Source organism: Lytechinus pictus, chromosome 3 (assembly GCF_037042905.1).
Source record: "Lytechinus pictus isolate F3 Inbred chromosome 3, Lp3.0, whole genome shotgun sequence".
In the NCBI taxonomy this organism is placed as follows: Eukaryota; Metazoa; Echinodermata; class Echinoidea; order Temnopleuroida; family Toxopneustidae; genus Lytechinus; species Lytechinus pictus.
The window spans coordinates 23,348,274-23,370,080 of record NC_087247.1 but is presented as its reverse complement, the minus strand read 5'-3'; the positions used below and the strand labels follow the sequence as shown (position 1 = coordinate 23,370,080).

General features: G+C 33.5%; 1 protein-coding gene across 2 annotated transcripts; it reads left to right on the top strand.

The window, feature by feature from the left end:
- Positions 1-484: 484 nt before the first annotated feature.
- LOC129257594 (uncharacterized) lies at positions 485-20,738 on the top strand. 2 transcript variants are annotated; one of them, XM_064096665.1, is made up of 7 exons: positions 485-641; positions 2,678-2,779; positions 5,651-5,809; positions 7,035-7,163; positions 7,726-7,860; positions 9,427-9,480; positions 17,070-20,738. In XM_064096665.1, the coding sequence occupies exons 1-7, from the start codon at positions 500-502 to the stop codon at positions 18,245-18,247; spliced, it is 1,899 nt and encodes a 632-aa protein (XP_063952735.1). In that variant the 5' UTR covers positions 485-499; the 3' UTR covers positions 18,248-20,738. The 2 variants fall into 2 exon arrangements, with proteins under 2 accessions (XP_063952735.1, XP_054751937.2); XM_054895962.2 differs by lacking the exon at positions 9,427-9,480.
- The last annotated feature ends 1,069 nt before the right edge of the window (positions 20,739-21,807 follow it).

The window sequence follows — 21,807 nt, the reverse complement described above, 5'->3', positions numbered from 1 at the left end:
ACCTCCATTCATAAAGATATACGATTATGATAACTTTACCAACTGGCTACAACTTGAACTTGAACTAAACCAAGTTCCAGAACAGTTTAGATTTACAATAGAACAACAATAGAAATCTTTATTTTGATTGACAGATGGATCCTGCTAACATAGAAGTTATCATATTTGCAACAAATTATATAAGTTATTTAAGAAAGGGGCCCCATGTTATGGTTGCCTTATATTCAAACTACCCCTTTGTCATTCTAATATTTTTTCAAACAAATGGAAAAGAAGAGTTTATTACAAACCAATGATTTTCTGAATTACTTCCATTATTATTTGTTGTTTGGTATATACAGGATGTCATCTGTCTTCAGTAACCCCAAAAATAATGTTGTGTCAGAAGAATGACACTTCACTTTCAGAAAAATAGGATCTTCTGAATCTCATGGATATTTTCTTTACATTGTCATAGCAAATCTACAAACGAAGATATTTCCAGGAGTAGCTCAAGGAAATGCCTTTTTTCTTTCTCTTTGTTGCAGAGAATCCCTGCAATAGCCATCCATGTGGTTCCCTAGGGGCTTGTGACCTGGATGGTGTTCAGTACTACTGCAACTGCACTTCAACAGCAATATATAATGGAATAACCTGCATAAGTAAGTCTCTTTAAGTGTATCATTTTGAATCATCTTTGAAAATATTTGTATGTTTCAGTATAATGTTAATAATATGTTGCAAGTTCAATAGCAGTTTAATGTCTCTATAAGAAAACAGATAGTCTTTACAGCACACATGCATGTACATTATATTCACAGTAATCTTTTGAAGAAAATCTTAATGCGAGTAAACATACAATATTAATGTTCAATTTTTTTGTGAGATTGTCTTGAATTCAATTGAGTTCAGTTAAAATGAATACCCTATCACAATAAAGGCCTAAATACGGTTTACAGGATAAATTATGAATAAGATATTTTTGTATGTGATACAAATGGTAAATTGCCAATTCGTCCACTGCCAACTCGTCCACTCACCACATGGTCTACCTTCATTTAGTCTAATGCCATTCTGTCCATCAACATTTCGTCTAACAACCATTTGGTCCAATCATCACTTTGTGTAATCACCAGTTCATCTATTACCATTTCATCTGATAACCAGTTGGTCTAATACCCATTTTCTTTTCATTCATTTTGCACAATTAACACTTTTGGACCAACTGGTTATTAGACGGAATGGTATTAGACCAAATGAAAGTAGACCATGTGGTGAGTGGACGAACTGATGGTAGGTCAAATGATAGTAGACGAGTTGGAAATTGGACAAATTGGCATTATACGAATTGGAAATAAACCATACAAATTTATACTTGAAATTTCATATTTTAATTATTGTGTTGCTATACTTTTCAAAAAAAGGGTACATGATGAAGGGAATATTTTTAGTCCGGGTCTGGGTAACATAAGGAGATCTCATCATCAGAGAAATCATGGAAACTCATGAATATGAAATATGGGGTTAATTTAGCAGATCAGTCTTGCAGACTTTGCCTTCAAACTGTAATTTTCTTGGAATACTGAAAAATTACTGTCCCCATCATGGGGTGTCAAGATATATAATCACATTTTGTATCCTCTAATAATCAATGGTAAAACCGGCAATGTTAGATTATCACTCTCTCTATGAAAATGTTTAAAGGCAAGAGATGAGAGCTTGTGCAGTGTTTCCTTCAGAACACAGTGTATTGAGCCTGATAGTGATGCTGCAGTATCAATTCAAAGTGATTGTCGTCAGTATATGATATCACTTTTAGCCTGAAACCGGTAATTGTTGAAGCGGGTCATGAGAACCTGTTGCTTACATCCTATATATGAAGGAAGACAAAATGCACTTAGTAGAATATGCAAATCGGTGTGTGTAGATAAACTTGCAATGAAGAGGAAAAACTCTGTCTAAAATACAAGTGGAGTGTCCACACCAAAATAATAATCTTGAATGGGTTTCTGTAAAAGCGTTAGCTATAATTTGTTATATTTGACAGTTACATGTATTATGAAGGAATGTGCTCATGGTCAAACAAAAACACTAATCAGATAATTTATTCTCTTTTACACATTTCACAGAGATGTATGACTTAATTACTGTTCTGTATATACTGTATGGTCATTGAAATCCTGACCTTTTATTTTCTGTATACTGCCGAAGGACTACCTTTGTATGCTTGATTATCATTCTTTCAATGAACGTGTTTTTCTTGCCTTTTATTGCATTTTGATAATTTTGTTCTTGCTTTTGTCTGTTTATACAAATTATTCTATCTTGCTATCCCAATTATCATCTCAACTGATTTTTTTTTTCTCTCATTGTCTTTTTCTGTATCTTCATGTCTATTTCTCTCTCCCCTGCCATTCTTGATATCTTTTTACTTCTCTCTCCTCTCGATATCTTTCAATCGTTCTCTCACTCTTTCTATCTGATATTAAACCTCTCTGTTTACTTCTCCCTCTCTCTATCTCACTCACTATTCCTCTTTGTCTCTCTATCTTTCTCTTATTCTGTCTTTGTATCTGTCTGTCTATATATCTCTCTATCTCACTCACTATCCTTTTTCGTCTCTGTCTCTCTCTCTTTCTGTCTCTGTACTTTTCTGTCTGTCTCTTTCTTTCCATATTTTTCAACCATCTCTCTACAGCTGACCCCTGCCATTCCAATCCATGTGATAAATACAGCACATGTCGGCATAATGAGGACTTTGAGCCAGAATGTTACTGTACAGAGGGCATCACATGCATTGGTAAGCAGTGATCTGTACATTCCATAGTGCATTTACCATGCCTTTCTTTCCATACATATAAAAAAGCTTACCATTCTGTTTCACAATATTCATATAAAGAACAAGGCTATACAGAAACACTACTGTTTTTTTTCTTCCCTTTTTTAAAATAAAATGGTGAGAATATTTCCTGATATAGTGAAATACTGTGATTTAATTACATGATGGGTTTGCCAAGCGTGAACAGCCTCAGCAGTTGTTAAATGATTCATGAAGAAGTGCAACAAGAAGCAACGAGACACGCTATATTTACGATAGCCTGAGAAATTAGATGTCTCATGCTTACATGCCATGAATGACCAATTTAAAAGTGCTTGATCAAGCATGTAGCATATGTTTGCATACAGTTTTTGATCAATGCTCCACTTGATTTATAAAAGAATTATCATAACCACACTCATCTGTTTGTAAAAATTCTTATATGAACACACAATAGGGCCTATATTTTTCATATATTATGGATGACAATTTGATAACTTATTAATTTGCCAATTAATGTAATATTTTGAATTTTGGTAAGCATTTAAAGAAAATTGTTGTTTATGTTGATTTTTTTTTTCTTTAACAAATTTATAGGTTCATAAAATTTTATCCAAAGACTTTATCTGTTTTCATCGGATGAACTCGGCTTGTTTAAATATACTGTATGATGATGATGATGACAACGACAGTGATGATGATGGTGATGATGGTGACGATGACGACGATGATGATGATGCCAATGATGAAAGTGATGTTGGTGATGATGATGATGATGATGATGATGATGATGTTGGTGATGATGATGATGATGATGATGATGATGATGATGATGTTGGTGATGATGATGATGATGGTGATGATGATGTTGGTGATGATGATGATGATGATGATGATGATGATGATGATGATGATGATGGTGATGATGGTGACGATGACGACGATGATGATGATGCCAATGATGAAAGTGATGTTGGTGATGATGATGATGATGATGATGATGATGATGATGATGATGATGATGATGATGATGATGATGATGATGTTGGTGATGACGATGATGATGATGATGATGATGATGATGATGATGATGATGATTAACCCTCTTCAGTTGCAAATGCTACTTGAATACATATGCAATGTCTCATTTGACATGAACAGAAGCTAAGATGATACTGATTGCCCACATTCAGATTCTTTTCCCTAGATAGCATATGACACAAGTTTGATAAATTATATGAAGTCTTTTCAAATAATGAATTGTAAAAAGAAATACGCTCCTTTTAGCATATTATCTGTCATAATCTGTTTACTCTCTTCTTCTTTACCATTAATTTTTTTCAAATTTCATCAAAGTTTCCACATTTATTTTTAATTTATTATATATTTGGGTAATATTTTCCTATTTCTATTGCCAATTAATGATAATAGAAAAATGTGCATCCCAGAAGCATGCCATCACTTCTTATTATTATGTAATTTCTGTACAGATAGCATTTCATGAAGAAATTTATCTGTGATTTTCACTGATGAATTTGCTCATCAGCCAATTAAATGCAAGAATTACAATAGCTTAAACAAAACACTGTTGAATTACATTGTGAAATGCTCCTTACCCCATTCCCCTCATATTTATTGTCAAATGTAGCACAGTTTTAAACTATTGTCTTTAGTCTTCTCAAAATCGTATGGGCATTATTTTGGGATGGTTTGTTTTGAGACGCCATGTTGAACTTAACCATAACCTAAGTAAACAATTATTTGTGTTCCCATGATTTATGACTGTGTACAGTTCAGAGGACAAGGATACAATGGCTTCCACCTGTTTGAAGTTGACTCTAGTCCCATATGTATGCTTGCCCCATATCTTCTTGGGGTCACCTCCAAAAAGTAGTATCAGTAAGGTTTAGGGCAAGCATCGTCTTTTTGACCCAAGCCCCAGTGTATGCTTACCCCATATCTGTTTTTTGGAGTCGCCTCTACTAGCAGTCCCAGTGAAGTCTCGGACAAGTGCCTCCCCAAGGTTTCGCACCCTAAAGTCCCAACGTATTCCTGCTCTTAATCTTTCTTAGTGAAGTCTACAACAAACATCCCTTTTCCTTCACGACGTCTCTCTCCTATGTCCCAGTGTATGTTTTTTCCTAGTATATCAATGCTTTTGATGTGATGTTGAAAATTGATGTCGAAAATTTGACCCATCTCCCCACTCTAAGCATTGAATCAACCTTCTAAATCAAAGGTACCCCCCCCCCATGTGTTGTGACAACTGTATTAAATGTAAGAATTTAAGTGAGATATAAAAACGTATTTCATTTCCCGTAATCATTCTAAGAACCCATCAAATAATTGACTTTTAAAACGTTCATCTTTTTATGTGTATCATGTGATGATAATTAATGACCCTTTTCAAATGAATTTTGAAAGAAGTCTGAAAAAATAGAGGTAAGATGGAAAGGCGGTCATTCTCTTAATTGCACATTTTGATTTCTTGCCATGTTTGAATGATACTGATGAAATTTTGCCCACATACTATTGAAGATTAGTAGGAAACCGCAATGTCTTGGCTCCGGCTTGTTATGACAGTAAATCAAGGGAAGGTATTCTGGATTTAAAATGTGCTCATAAAATTCAAAACACACATCGGTAGGGAGGAATTAATCACCTCCAGTAATATTTCTCATTAAAGCTACTATTCATTACTCAGAAAAGAGCCTCGTTAATGAGTGTGGTGATGAAGTTAAGGAAAGGAAAGCGATACTCCCCTATGATAATTTAACATTTGTAATGTGGGCAGGTAGTGGCTGAATAATAATTACTGAAATCCCTCCCCTCTCTCTCTCTCTCTCTGTCAAGTTGATGAATGCCACGTTGAGGAGTTGGAACATAGTAATTGCATCACCCTGGCAACCTGTGAAGAATCATCGTTGGACCTTTCAACAGGCTGGAAACATCATGACTGCAAATGTCGATATGAGGTCATTAATGGGACCAATGTCACAAATGTCTGTCCAGGTAAATTGAAGGGGGGGGGGGAACAACCTCTTGTTACATTACTCAAAATGTCTCAAACCAAATTGATTATATTAACCCTTTGCGTACTGGAACTGGATAGTCCCTGTAGAAAGCCTGTGTGAATTAAAGATTTCAGTAGTCAACAGGCTTACTATTGAATAAAAAAAAATATGTGTAAACTGGAATGGTTTCTGATAAGTTCCTTGATGTATCAGCTGTGTCATGCATGTATATGGCAATTTATGCTTTTAAAACTTACCCGATTTGAAACCTTGTGAATTTGAGACTAGTGATAATACCTTGAACTCACCCATAGTATAGCTACGTCAGTTTTGTTTGAAAACAGAACTTTCTAGGGCTCCTCCATGATAATCATAGTAAACCCTGGCAATAAATAAATGAATACTTTGCTTCATGTATTTTACAATGCATCACCATACTATCACATGATTATCTGTTTGCTGATGAGCCAAGTGAGAAAAGTTACTCGGGAGTTCATTTGCTACTATGAAAAGTAAAAAAACCCAAAACACAAGAGTTTCCCTAGCATAATCCAGGGGCCGTTAAATAAAGGACTTGCAACTGCTGTAACTTTGCCATTATGGCAACTACCATGGTAACAGGGCTCAGCAGCCAATCATTATCAAGGTTTCACAGGTGATCACAGTGAAAGGTGTAAGAGTCTCTTTGAGTCTCCTCAATTCATTGGAAATTCCTAGCTGTCAGTTTTTTATCTTGTCTTTTCCAGCCCCATAGATCGATTGGGAGGGGGTGAGGTTATTTGCAGTTTTATGGAATTTGGATTTGAAAGTCTTTCATGAATGTCTAAAATGTACAAATGTTGATGATTGTGGCCACTCAGTAATTATAAATTTAAATTGTTTGACCCTGTATGAGAGTGAATTAATGAAAACAAAATCTGGCAGATTGGGCAACAAAGTACATAATTGAAATATTTGATTTTTTTCCTTAATCTCTCAATTTAATTCAATTTGTTCATTCCAATTTTTCTTATTTACAATGATGATATATGGTAACATTTTTGTTTTCATATATTTTTTTAGAAAGAATAGATTGATTTGTATGATACAATTTATAAGAAACACAAAAAATTGAAAGAACAATGTAACAACTGTAGAACCCGTTGTAAATAAATTTTATTTCTCCAAAATCAGAATGAACAGGAATTGATTTTTTGTTTTTTCTTATTTATTTTGTTTGGTAGATGGAGGTTGTGATGAAAGAACATGCGACGAGAACGTCAACTGCAACTACATTGATATGCCAGGAGGCATTCGATACAACTGCTCCTGTGCTCCTGGATATACCTTTAATACAGTTGGAAAATGTGAAAGTAAATAAACGAAATGAGAACATGAAAGTTTGTTTCTTTTTTTAAAGTTTTTTTTCATATTCATTGTTTGTACGGGTCAGCAAATCCTGGAAAATGAAAGAAATTTTAAACGAAAAGTTTTTTTTTTCATCCATTTGTAAAAGCTGTAGAAAGATGAATTTCTAAATGACCTGTAATTTACTTTTTAAGTAGAAAGTTGTATGAATAGTGGGGCTCAGACTGCCTTTGCATATGTTGCATTTAGATTTTTAGTTGGATAATTTGTATAATTTCAGCTCTTGAAATCACAGAAAGCTTATTTTAAAAATCTATATTTACAGCCCTTTGTATCATATAAAAACTTAAAGGCCTGTTAAAACAGTCAATAATGACAAATTTTCGTAAAAATGGAAGGAAATCAGCTACGAAAGTGTAATGCTATTATTTCTTCATGCTACCCATGTCACATTGCACCTAAGCACAAAGTAAACTGTAATTTAGAAGTTAATGTAGTAATCTAACTTGTTCATATCTCTTTTTTATAATAATATTAATATGAATTTTTTTATATTTACGTTTGCAGAGGACCAGAAACCGTATTTATGGATGATAGTTGTTGTGGCAGTAGTTCTTGTGGTTGTGGCATTGATAGTTGGCTTCAGGTACATCATAAAGTCCAAACCACAAGAGACGTGTGGAAAGAAAATCCCGTATAGTGGTAGGTATTTTGAAGCAATGCAACATAGAAAGAAAAAGTCATGGTTAATATTGGTCAAAATTGGGGAAAAGGGGTTAGGCCTTAGGAGAGGGAAGGAATGGAGAAGTGGACAAATGAAAAAAAAATTGCAATAAAAATTTAGACTGACATAGAAACAAGTTGGATGTTTATCTTTGTTTCGTGTGCAATTATGTGAACCATTTTATCATAGCCACGAGTTGCCTTTTGTATTCACATATAATCACACTTATTATTTATCTCTTGAAAAACACCTGAAAACCTTATCTATTTAATCAAAAAAATATATGCAAAATATTTGAGACAAATATTTTTATTGTGAATAAGTGAAGAAAAGGTAGAGATCTAGAAATATGAATGCAAGTAAAGAGATCTTTGAAAAAAAAAAGAAAGTTAGGAATGGGCATGTGCCTATTTTAGGCCATATTTTTTTTGGAGGGGGGATTTCAAATGGGAAAAGATTCATATTTCAGAAAATAAAGGTGCAAGTGAACTTTAGTATGTTTATAATTAAAATGAACTACATTGTATGTGCTATACAAATTATGGAAACAGTGAAGAAAAATAAGAGAATTTTGAAAAAATAGTTATAAGGAGAAGGCAAGTGATCATTTATCCCTTATTTGTTAACATTTAAAATATTTGGACCCGTTTCAGTGTATTGACTCAAGACAATAATACTGCCATCCACTGACAAAAAAACCCAACTCTGCGGAAATGAGGAAAAAGTGTCTAATCATTTTGTGTGGAAATATATAGAGTTATTTACTTTTGAAACGTCTATATTTCAGGAATTGGAGGCTATGCAACTCCACTTCCTTTAGAATTATGTAGAGCATACTGAAATTTTCCCAAATGAAGAAAAAAAAATCAGTTTTGACCAAAAAGACAGAGCTGTTTCCTTTTGTCAGTGGGAAGCATAGCCGCCAGAATTACTTGTTATTCAAATGTTTCTTCATGTCTTGATTAAAGACTGTGAAGCATGAGATTATGTACTTTTCAGTGCTTATTTAAGGGCAAGGATTGGCGGGGGTGTAAGATATAATTTGTGTGGACAGTTCTGAGTCACTTAAGTCTTTAAATATTTATCTTCTTTTAAAAGGAAAATCTATGAAATTTTGTATTACATGAATTATTCATCCATATATTCATACCATGGATTAATGCTTTGCTTCAAGCCACCATCATTTTGGTATGAATTATTCATAAGATTACTGGTTCATTTATATGTAAAAACTTGTAAAAAAAATAATCAGGTTAACAGATTTTATATCTTTTTTTTCTTCAAACCATTAATGCATTGCTTAAGATGCTAATGATTATATTGTCTAAGGTGCGGATTCAGCCTGACTTCGCCCATCACATTTATGAGCTTTGAAATAATTAAGAATAAAAAGATGAAATCATCCTCCCGGATTGGATACGATGCACTTGCATGTGTGCTACTGCATGGACATCAGTGAAAATAGAGGCACAACTACATAGACAATTTAATCATCTTTTTGTTCCTTTCTTTTTACAAATCTGTTTGCACATTTATTTTTCCAGATGACATAAGCACATCACCACCAGAACCAAATCTTAATAACCACCCGCATGATGGTAAATTTTCACCTTCCGCAATTTCTGCTCATCACTGCTACATGTTGGCATTCAAATTGGCAACATGCATGATAAATGTGCACAACATCACTGGTCTGACGAAACCTTGTATCTGAAAAAAAGGAATGTTTTGATGGGAGAATGAAAAACATGTCTGTCACAATGTTGAATTGAATAGAGTGTTGAAGTGGTGACATCACAGTCTATTTTTTTCTTATATTTTAGTATTTTGGATACTATATTTAAAGGTGGAGCATGATGAAAAAAAAATCCACTAACCAAATTTGATGTGGATCTGTTGATTGGGGCCTGAGATGAAGCTGCACGAGTACCTCCTTAGCCTTATTCAAATCCCTGTAAATTTGTCCAGGGCTGTTTCATAAAGATGCTTTGTATATTTCACACAACTGGTGACCCTTATGCCAAATGAGATGCCCCTAATTTGTAATTTCAGCATAATTGAAGTGCATTTCCTTTTAATTATTTTTAATTATTGAATTACATTCATATGCTATTAACGAATGTTGATGTCTACAAAAATCAGGTTTTAACTGTACCTGCATGGGAATTGAAAGTGATTGTGAATATGATTTGTACGAATTTGTACCAGTCGTTCATAAAATCCTGTATAACTTAATATGAACATCTTTATGAAACACTACCAAGGTTCCCGACAGCTTATCATCTTATTCATTTAAACCTGGCCAGAAAATTTGTTTTTTTTTAAAACATAATTATGATACAAGGTTCATGCCACCCCAGCGATGATAGTTTACAAACTTATTTGTCATTCATGGGGGGGGGGGGGGGGGGTTGTCACAGCTAACTTAAGAAATTATAATCATGTATGGATATTTATTTTTTTTTGAAAAGGTAAAAATGCCAATCACATTTTTTGAGATAAGGGGTTTATTCAGGCTGTGGGGAACTCAAAAGATGCCAAAAGTTTAACCTTGCATAAGCTCAATGGTGTAGAATAAAATTAGATTAGACTGTAACAACTTCACTAGAACATTGAACCCTAATAAGACTGGGATTTTGGGCTGATTCAGCTGCCCCCGGACATTTTCCATGATGACTTCATAACATAAAATGTTCGCACTGTGTCATTTCAGGACGCTATATTTAGACTAACTTTGTGATGCCCAAACTTACACAACATTTTTGCAGTGTATGTCGGACCCAAAATTGCTTAAAAACATGGTTTCATGTAGAAATCTTAGGCAAATTGTGTTTCTTGCCAAATTCATAAATGTGTCATTATTTATTTTACTGATTGAACTCTATTAATTGTATGTTGTTTTAGATTGGAATAGTCTCACCAGTGATTTCCATGAAAAAAAAAAAAAAATTAAAAACAAAAAAATGCATAAATGTTTTTTTAGATGAAATAAAAACCAGAACAAAAAATATTCACCAAATTTTTGAAGTAGTACATCTGATCAAAATCCATAAAAAGAGTCTGTTAAAAAAAAGAAATGGTAGTTTGTTGCCTTTATCTATACAGGGCAAATGTTTGATTTTATGCATGAATCAGCATGACTGATTGGTCATGAGATATTTTAAAGTGAATTTAAAGCTGCATACTGATTTTGTTGCAATTGCAAATATTAGTAGGGATCAAAATAGCCCAGTCTTGTTAGGGCTATTGGAGAAAAGACAACATTATCTCCCCAAAACAATGCAACTAGACCTCATTGCCAAATTAGTTAGTACTAATACTTACCTATCTTCTCTTCATTCATTCATTCAATGCACGAATACCTATTAGTAATTATTCATGTGAAGCAGGAATTAAGATGCAAACTTATGGTATTGAAATTGCATTCACACACCCAAACATGACTTTTGATGTTTTAAGGTGGGTATGTGTACGTGTTATTTGTTATTGTTATCAATGATATAGTTCATTCACTTTTCTCAAAGTATTGCACAGAATACATTACTCATTATTGTAATATACAACCTCATAAAATGATTTTGAGAAAATCTTATATTGAAGAGAAAAAGTCAAATGAAAGTATCCATGAGTTTAGTTCAAAACTTTGATGGCTGACCTATGAGCTTTATATGAACGAAACAAAATATATATGAAACACAGAAACAAGCACTGTTTTAAATACCCATTGTTTATGTGGGCTTTTCTCATATTGAATTGAAACTTTATTTACCACAATCTTCATCAAAAGCATACTAATCAAGAAATATAAATATTTCAAATAAAATACATTATGACATAAGTGAGAATATTTAAGAATAGTGGAAGGATCACAGAAAAGTAAAAAAAAACTTATAAATCAATGATTCTGAAATTACACACTGATTTAACACAAAACAACACAATAAAAACTAATGCAGTCAGGAAATCAAGAACAAACATATTAATGCCATTCAATCTGGTTTTATTTCTTGGATAGAGTCTATTTTAACAAAGAAAGAGGGGAAATATATCCTCTTGAAGTGTATGATATGAAGATGACTTCATTTCATCTGATAGGAGTTCCGTTGTATTTACTGTTCATATAATAAATCAATCGCATTGCTCTCTTTTTTATCATGCATGCAAAATGCACATTTCATCTCATAAATACTGTTCATATTTCCAAATGCCGTTATTCATTCTTTTCAGAAGAAAATATGTTTCTTTCTTCAAACTTCATTTCATGTGACCTGTCACTTCATTATCTCAAAAGTACTTGTAATTCATCATACTCTGCATATATTTTCTTGCAAACTTTCCTCTTACAAAAGTTCTATTTCTGATGCATAAATACACTGCAAGTCACATGATACATGCAGTTTATATGATTTTTGTGATATACCCAAGTGAATTGGAGCATATTCTTGATTTTAAGAATAAAAAAGAATTATGCATTCAAGTAATAATAAAAGGAACTTATATCTATCCCTTTGTGTTTCCTTTTAAGAAATGAAGAAATGCCCCACAGGTCTGCTTTAGACACAGTCCAGCAAGATAATGTTCTTCAAACATTGACTATAAAGTTAACTCTTTAGTTAAACCCTGTTCACCAAGTACACATGATGTTAATATTGCTTTGAGGTATAAGAAATGAAACATGGAGATAAATAAATGAATAAATAAATAAAGTAAGTAAGTTAGTAAGTAAGTAAATAAATAAATAAATGAATAGATAAATAAGTAAATGAAAATATGTTTTATTGGGTAAATGTGAATCAACATTAAAGTTTATTTAGATTGGGTACCCTATCAAAGTAAAATATCTGCACTTTTTTTTCTAAACACAGAATGGGTCTTGTCCATTAGTGTGATATCCAGTCACAAAATTTGTAAGCATTAAAGTAATTAGATCTTGGAAGTGCCATAACTTTTTTTGTTTTTATATCGTATTTGAGTGTTTGGTGTATGCTTCTCTGATTTTCTCTATTTATATAAATCAACTCATTGGATTTTTTTTTGTTATTTCCAGACTAGGAAAATTATCAAATGATTTCAATATTTGAATAAAACTTGAATATTTTTTTCTTTATAAATTAAGAAAAGAAGAGTTTGGGGTGATGTTTTTTGTTTTCTTTCACAGTTGTATGCTGGGGCTTCTCTTCATTTATGTTATCAATAAGTCTCAAATATCTGTATGGTCTTGGTAGTTACATACATATGGTATCTTTTATTCCCTTTTCTATGATTTCCAATATTTTATTTTCTGATTCATTCATATATTTTGATATATGAAATGTAATCATTCTGTTAAAAACAATGTTTCATTACAACCAAAGTTATGTATTCATATACCTTCTCACCATAAGCTGTCTAAAAATTCAGACCCTAATTGACACTTTGATATTACGTTTGAATTAAGTCAACAGAAATGTTGGGGGGGGGGGCAAGATTGAAAAGATACTTATTTCAACAACAAAGTGAGGGTTTATGCCTGTAAAAAATTAATCGCAACACAATCATCCTGTTTTTTAAATGGATTATGGGGGTAAAGCTAACTCCAAAGTTTGTGAACTAAGTATTGACCGTTTCAGCATAAGTTTCTATAAATGTGCCCCTTCCCCAGTAGCACTATTAACATGGTAACTAAGAAAGGCCAAAATCATAGATTTGACATCATAGCGTTGTCTTCTCCTTTTTTTTCTTCAGAAATTATAATTGATTTAATGATTGACTATCATTTTAATCTCTTATTGATCAGTTTTTTTTTCTTTCTTTCAATGCACCTTCTCAGTCTAAAATTATCTGTACCTAACCTTGCAGGCAGGAGGGTAAACAATGGTCATAGTGAACAGTAGAAATTATACAACTCCCAAGAATGTTCTGTAATCTGAATGGTCCAAATCGGATCACATAATGTTCAACAAATTGCACTATTGCATCCAAAATGCACTATTCTGCACTCTGACGTCATACCAAATGCACTATCCTGAACTCAGATTGCAGGATAGTGCGAGGTCTGGAATTATCTAGAATTTAGATCAAATTATAGCATTCAGGGCAACTCAGTAACATGGGGGAGGGGGTTGTATAAAACAAACAATGCACGCATTCTTGTGCATAGAGGACCTAAATAATAAACTCTGCTTGACTCGCCAAATGGATACACCGCACCGCGTGCGGTATATCCATTGGCTCTTCTTGCACATCGTTCATTATTTGGCCCTGCATGCACGCTCTTATGTGCATAATTTGTATATTATATAGGCTGCATCTATAATAATATTTATCTCTTTGGTCTTTTCCTGGGTGAATTCGAGGAAAATATCTATCCTAACATAGTTTTGTGTAATATTCCAGTTGTAATGTTCTTCCTAGAATAAATGCAATTTAATGAATAACCTACATGCATGTATGTAATTGTTGACCTATGTAGACATGAAAAGCTCCTAACCTACCCATATGAATTTTTCTCATGCTCACCCTAAACTATATGATCATTAGTTTGTCTTTCTACAAGTAGTTTCATTTTTACTCAGCATTATTTTTTCAATATGACTAACATTTGTATGATTGCTATTTATATTTAGTAAAAGCTCAATTACAATGTTGAGTGTGAGATATTTCAGATAACAATTGCTCATATTAAGAGGAATGTCATATTTTGTTCTTGTAGAGGTTCAACTTTTGTTGAGCTGTCCATAAGAATAGGTGGTTTCAAACCGCCTCGATCACAAGAATCCCCGTTAAATTACGAGAACTTTTTTAGGCTGAAAAATACCCATTAATTATTCCTGCATTCACACCGCCCTGAAACATACCCTTCGGGATAAGTTCCTGAAGTTACGAGCATGCGCAGTATGGTCTGATAAGCAGCAAGGCGCGAAATTCAAAATCACTAGCCCAGCAGCAACCCATGCACGGCGCCGCACCCAACGACACGCTGGGCTAAAAGTTCCCGTAATTTGCTTTCAGACCGCCAAAATACCCACGACCTTGGAAAAATCCCCGCCAAGTACCTACTATTTATCGGGTATTTTCTTTCGGGGATATTACGTGTAGTTTGCTTTCACACCGCCAAAATACCTGGTATTTTCTGATCGGGGTAAATTTCCCGATCAGAGAATACCTGGAACTGGCGATCTTCGAGGCGGTCTGAAACCACCTAATCTCATGGTGATCATTGTTGCATAGATACCAATTCTATTCATCGTGTAAATTGGTCAGTAATTTCAGTACATATATATTTATTTGTTCCACTTTTGACAATATTTGATGTCAAAGAAACATTTGAAAGTGTAAACCAAGTGAGACAAAATTCACTAGATGTCAATATCTAACCTTTCTGTTACATCCATGTCTGATATAAAACAGGATCAAGTTTTTCTGTTGTCCATTTTAATGCCATTCATCTCCTTAGATGGTATTGCAATCAATTACTGCATGAATCATAGTTTTAGTCATTTATTTCTTACGACTGTATGTTTGCCAATTTGAAGAACATTGTCTTTTTTTTAAGTTGCTTCCAGATGCAGCACATGGACATTATATGTACAACCATGTATGATTCATGTTTGTCTTCATCACTAGATCATATTTTGTGTTGTTTAGGATGTGGATTAAATTGAAAGTCTTGACTTGGCATATTCTTCATTTAAAGCCCAAATAGAGCCCCTGCGAAGATAAAGCAGGGACATTGAATGCTCTAAAACAACAGCTTTGTTTTCCAGGTAAAAAATGGCTGGAGATATTGCATCTTTAGATTTACATTCCTATCATGTAAAAAGATGGTTACTTTGCTCAAAGTTCCAAGCAAGCTTGAGATATTATGCTTTTCCAATTGCATTTTTATTCAGCCATGTTTATGTTAGAAAAGCAAAGGGACAGCCATTTTAAAAGGGTTTATCCTGTCTTTCATATGGCTTCTACTATTGTCAAACTTGAAATATGGCAGATGCAAGTTATTATTGAATATTCACTAGTGCATTAGCAATTCAGTGATCTGTTCTTGAAATGATCTTTGGGGAAAATAAAACATGTAGAATAGTTTCCATTTTAAAACAAACACTAATTAGGCTTTCAAATATCATATTTCTAAAGGAGGGAGGATTTAACCTTTCATATACAGTGTTATTTGAAATAACTGTAAGGGGAAGACATGGCATATAACACCCATAATCAGGGCCATTGTCCAAACAATTTTGATGAAAATTGGCTCAGATTGACATACCCATGATTGTTACATGTTTTTTTAACAATGCAATTTCATTGGTTGTACCATTTCACCTATGATATATGCATGAAGTAATTTTTTTTTAAATACTCCATTCCTCTCCAGTGTGAATATACTTAAGTAGTGTTCATGCCATATTTGCGGAGAAAAACAATTCAATCTGAAAATAAACATTCTGCATGTTTATGTTGTTCCATTCATTGCTTTTCATTTTTCCTACTTTTGAATTCACTTTTTTTTTTATTATGAATTTGTTTTTAATTATGAAATTATTGTGAAATTACATAACAATGAATTTTGGTAATCAATAGTGGAAATACTCATATTGAGAATTAAGAAATGAAATCAAGTTTTTGAGCAACTTTTGTCAGATGTAAAAAAATTGCATAACATTGGATCTGCATGCCAAGACATTATTAATTTGGTATATCTTACATTTAAGGAAGACCTTTAAGTAAAAAATCATGAAGTACTGTGATAAATTATTTGCATGCTGTGAACACATCACATGAAATCTGTGTGGGGGGTGTCTAACTAGCTACCAATCCCGTCTATTGATCTGCCACTCCCCCCCCCCCCCCCGAAAAATCTGATCATTAAAGCCTATCCTGTTTTACTAGCAAAAATGAATATTGTATTATGTGCCTTCAAATATACACTTGCACAAGGTTATCTGCTCTGATATTCTATTTTATGACTTTCTTGTATTTCTAATATTGGCATAAAACAGTATCATTGGCCTTGGTTCAAATTGACCCCCGCCTTCACAATGTGTGATCCCGTAGTGATTCAAGCAATTCTCTTGGATAAAATGATTTATACATTTCTAAATGAATCCACAGACTATTTAGGGGGCCATGTTTGCATAGATATTTAATGTAAATCTTGTCATTTTCTTTTGTCAGTAATTTTTTATTCATGTTTCACCTTTCCTTACAGAGTCACCTGAAGATCCAAGACCCTATGAGAGAGTCCCAGATGCGCACGCGTGGGAAAGTGCTGAGTGTGCAAGCAACCAGCCCGACAAGAGGATTCTCATCATCTCTACCGAAGAGACGGAAGAACATCGTAATGTTGTCTACAAGTTTGCTATCTTCCTCAAGACCCACGCAGGTTTACTTCCCATAGTTCCCTCCCAGCACATTAATGAAATACACAAGCTGTCTCTTGAAACATGGCTCAGTGAAGAAAACAGACAAGCATTCAAGGTGCTCTTTATTTGCTCAGAGGGGATGCAGCGTCGATGGGAGCAGGAGAGGAAAGCTGTCCCAAATCTAGACAGCCGAAGTCCGGGAGAAAATGCATTTGGAGACCTCTTCATACAGATGAAACATATCACCAGTACAGAGAGACTTCAATCAGGAATGCTACACAAGTTTGTAGTCGCGTATTTTGGCGATTATTTCAGTAAAAGAATGGTGAATGATATAGAGCTCTTAAGAGGTATGCCTCGCTTCAATTTGATGACAGAAATTGAGCAACTCTGCTTCCTTCTGAATGGGATAGAGCAGTATACCCCAACATCAAATCGAAGGATGCCGAATGTCAGTAAGTATGAGAGTGTGCCTGAAGGCCAGGCTTTGATGGGAGCCATTGGGATGATGACAGAGAGATGTGGTGCATCCTATTATGGACGGGCTATTTCAAGTAATCCTGACACTCCTACGTCAGAGGGGTCTGGTGTCAGCAATCACTTTGAGCTGAACTCACAGGATGGAGGATTTGATTTCCAGCTAATCCCAGAGAATGACAAACAGGCGATGACCAGTGCTTCGGATTTCTTTTCTCCTTTTGGGAGTGACGATAGGAGTAGTAGCAGTAGGAGTAGCAGCGTGTTGCACCAGGTGGATGTTCATCGTGAAAGCAGTGATGATGGGGATTTCCCCCAAGCCGTCTCCGAGACACTCAACGAACCCCACTCGCTGGGTAATCTAGACTCGGGCCTTAGCAGCCTTCCAATGTCCCGCTTGTCCAGTCAAGAGGATGCCCATGTTACGAGCCTTGATGATTTTGTGGTTCATGTACCAACCAAACATGAAGATAATTCATTAGACTCTGGCTTACATAGTCAACCCCAATCGTGTACATCTGGTGCCCAGGGAATATCGTTAGCATGAGATTAATTCTGATCATGCTATTAATTGTCCATAAATGCATTATGTCGATATGTTAGACAACATGCATCATATGCTGTATTTGTTTTTCTTCACAGTGACATTTGTAGTTTAGATTTACTTTTTGAAAAATTTACTTAAAATCTCAATTAAGCAGTGTATTCAAAACCTCATTACCTTCTTTTGAACTCTGTTCAGGTATCCAATTCAATTGTGTACCCTTATTTGTTATTCATTCTACTATAACAAGAATATGAAATCACTCAGGATAATCCTGCCTATTCCATTTAATCCTCAATCTTATGGCTCATGTGATAAAACCTTTCAACTACCACTCGTATTGTCATCGAATATGAGGGTTGGTATTCAATTCAGTACTGAAGTCTGAAAATTTTTAATTAGATTCGATTTTGATAAAAATATTTGGTCCACTGTGGTATTCAATTCATGATTTCAGTGACATATTTTACCTTTGATTGAAAGCACCCTCCGTGGAGACTTAATTCAAATATTTCAGAGTTATAAGCAGGTATATATTTTTTTTCTTCATTCATCTTGAACTCTGCAGAACTAGAATCTATTGCCTTAGGTGCAATTATGAACATTTGAATGAATTCTGCTTAAATTTTTCCCCCTAAAAGTAAAGTATAAAATTTTCAACTTAAGGAAAGATCTTAGCTAAGCAAAATAATCTGTCCAACACAAATGTTTTAACAGAATATCATATTGTATTTTAAAATGTAACAGATCATTCACATATCAACCTTAAAACTGGTAAAATTCTACATATGTATTCTAAGAAATTATCTTAAAAGGGTATTTTGCAAGATTTACCTATTTGATGTTTTCCCTTAAAAATGTATTTATTCTTTCCCAAGAAATAATGATAACTTGTATCATGCATTATTGTACTTTTTGTTTTTTGGTGCACCTAAATATTCAAATAATTGTTATGAGTCAGAGTACTTGTGATGATAGTGTTCTAGTGGCTATAAGTGACAAAACAGCTCAGAAGAAACTACGCAATATAATAGCTGTACTGGGCTTAACGTCCTGAATATGATGTTATATGTTGAGATTAGTGATTGTTGACCAGTCCATATCAGCAGATGAATCAAGTTGAGTTGTATGACATTTTATAAAACAAAGCACCTAAAATGTACTTTCAATCTCCTTGTAAGAGTTAAGAGATATTATATCATTATTCTCGTTTGAATTATGACCTCTCACATTTGTAACATTATACGATGTACTTTGAACATCGCAACTCGTGATAGCTGTTAATGAAGGAAAGTGGTGCAGGTGTAAATATACTCAGATAGATTGTAAAGATACAGGGTTTTGGCATGTGAGGAGATGGGTCATTATTTTCATCATAATCGGAGACACAGACCTTCAAATTTTAGAGCTAGTTTGGGGTTGGTGTAATAGAACCTAGAGACTCTGAAATATGTACATTGGTGATTTGGTATTTTGGGTTTGGTCTAATAGATAAAATATGGTGTACAGGGAGTTTAAATGAGAAGTTAGAAATAGATCTTGATGCTTTAATATTGACATCAAGTCATTGAAGAGAGTGCCTTTGATTTTGTGGATGTTTAAAAGTTAACCTACCAAACACAGCACACCTCATACAAAATCAACTCAAACACACAAATGCTTTAAACAGTGCCTTTATTCTTTTTATTTTATTGTAAAAACACATTTTAACAAAAAATTATCAGGTTTACAGAATGACATTTTTGTTATGTCACAACATATTCAAACAGGTATGCCTGAACTACTGTACTTTTTAGAGAGAAGATTATATCAGAATGATTTGAAAATGAAAATATTCTGACTGGACTTCAGAGATTTAGAACACTGCAACTTAATCAATGTGTGACTATTACATGTATATGAATGAAAACATAGTTTTTACAAATTTATTTGGATTTTTTGACAGTTTATCATAGTTTAGAGATACAATCATACATGTAACTAAGTGCAATTTTTAGTCAATTGAGCCACCGTCCACTAGGAAGATATGGATCTTCATTCCAATTTGATTATTTTCTTTCACATCTGTGCCAGTCGTACGTTTTGAGTTAGATTTAAAAGCAACCAAATAGTTAACCATCTTGCTTGGATTTAAAGGACAAGTCCACCCCAACAAAATAATGATTTGAATAAAAAGAGAAAAATCCAGCAAGCATAACACTGAAAATTTCATCAAAATTGGATGTAAAATAAGAAAGTTATAAGTTTCGCTTAATTTCACAAAACAGTTATATGCACATCCTGGTCTGTACGCAAATGAGGAGACTGATGATGTCATCCACTCACTATTTCTTTTGTATTTTATTATATGAAATATTCTAATTTTCTCATTGTCAAGTGAAACAGTGATTAATTCCTCCCTGAACATGTGGAATTAGCATTATTTAATACTATATGGTTCAGTCAAGTCGGTCCCTCTGGTCAAATCTGTAAAAAATGAAATATTGTACAATTTAAACAATAAAAAACAAAACAAATAGTGAGTGATGGACATCATCGACTGACTCATTTGCATTTCACTGAGTTGTGCATATCACTGTTTTGTGAAAAATAAGCGAGATTTTAAAATGCCATAACTTTCTTATTTTACGTCCGATTTTGATGAAATTTTCAGCGTTATGTTTGTTTGATTTTTCTCTATTTATTCAAATCAACATTTTGCTGGGGTGGACTTGACCTTTAATTAGTACATTGTTGTATAAAACTATATATGGGTGTGTAGTCTGGTGAAGGGGTATATGTAAATGTATATTATGTACTTTGAAAAGATTTTTCAATGCATCTGTCAATGAACTAACTGCAAACAATGAATGCTATTCATTAAATTTATACAAAATAAAATATATTATGTTCCACGTATGTAAATGCCCAGTTATAAATTTGATTATAGAATAATTCTGTATTTCATTGAAATGTACATTTAGAATCAATGGAAAGTATATATATATATTTTGTTTTTCATCAAGGGGTTATTGCTTGGTGTGTCTCCATGTTATCCATTTTGCAGTCATGAAAATACACTGAGTAGAGGGCATTTGTTAGACACATGGCCAGTTTATAGATTTAGTATTATGTTTAGTTACATGCATCATGCTTTTCATAAAGGAAATAGGATTTTCCTAGAATTCTGTATTAGATAGTCATTTTGGGTGTGATACATATTGTGAATTAGCACCATAAAAATGGAAAATTTAAGATTTTTTTTCTGTTTCTTGAAATAATGCATTTAAGACCAATCAACAATTGAAAACTAAATATGTTGATATGAATTTGCTACATATGTACATAAGGTAATGGAAATGTACGGGATAGAAAAAATGGAACATTTACTTGAATTACTTAATTATTTGATTAGTAAACTTTGTTACTTTATTCCCTGATTTTATGTGTTTTTTTTGTTTCAGCTACATTTATTTCATATTCTACTTACTGCAAAAAGTATATATATATGTATTATATTATTGCATTCCACATTTGTGTTGATGGATTCCTTTGGTCTTTCCTTGGCAAATTCCTTCAGAGTA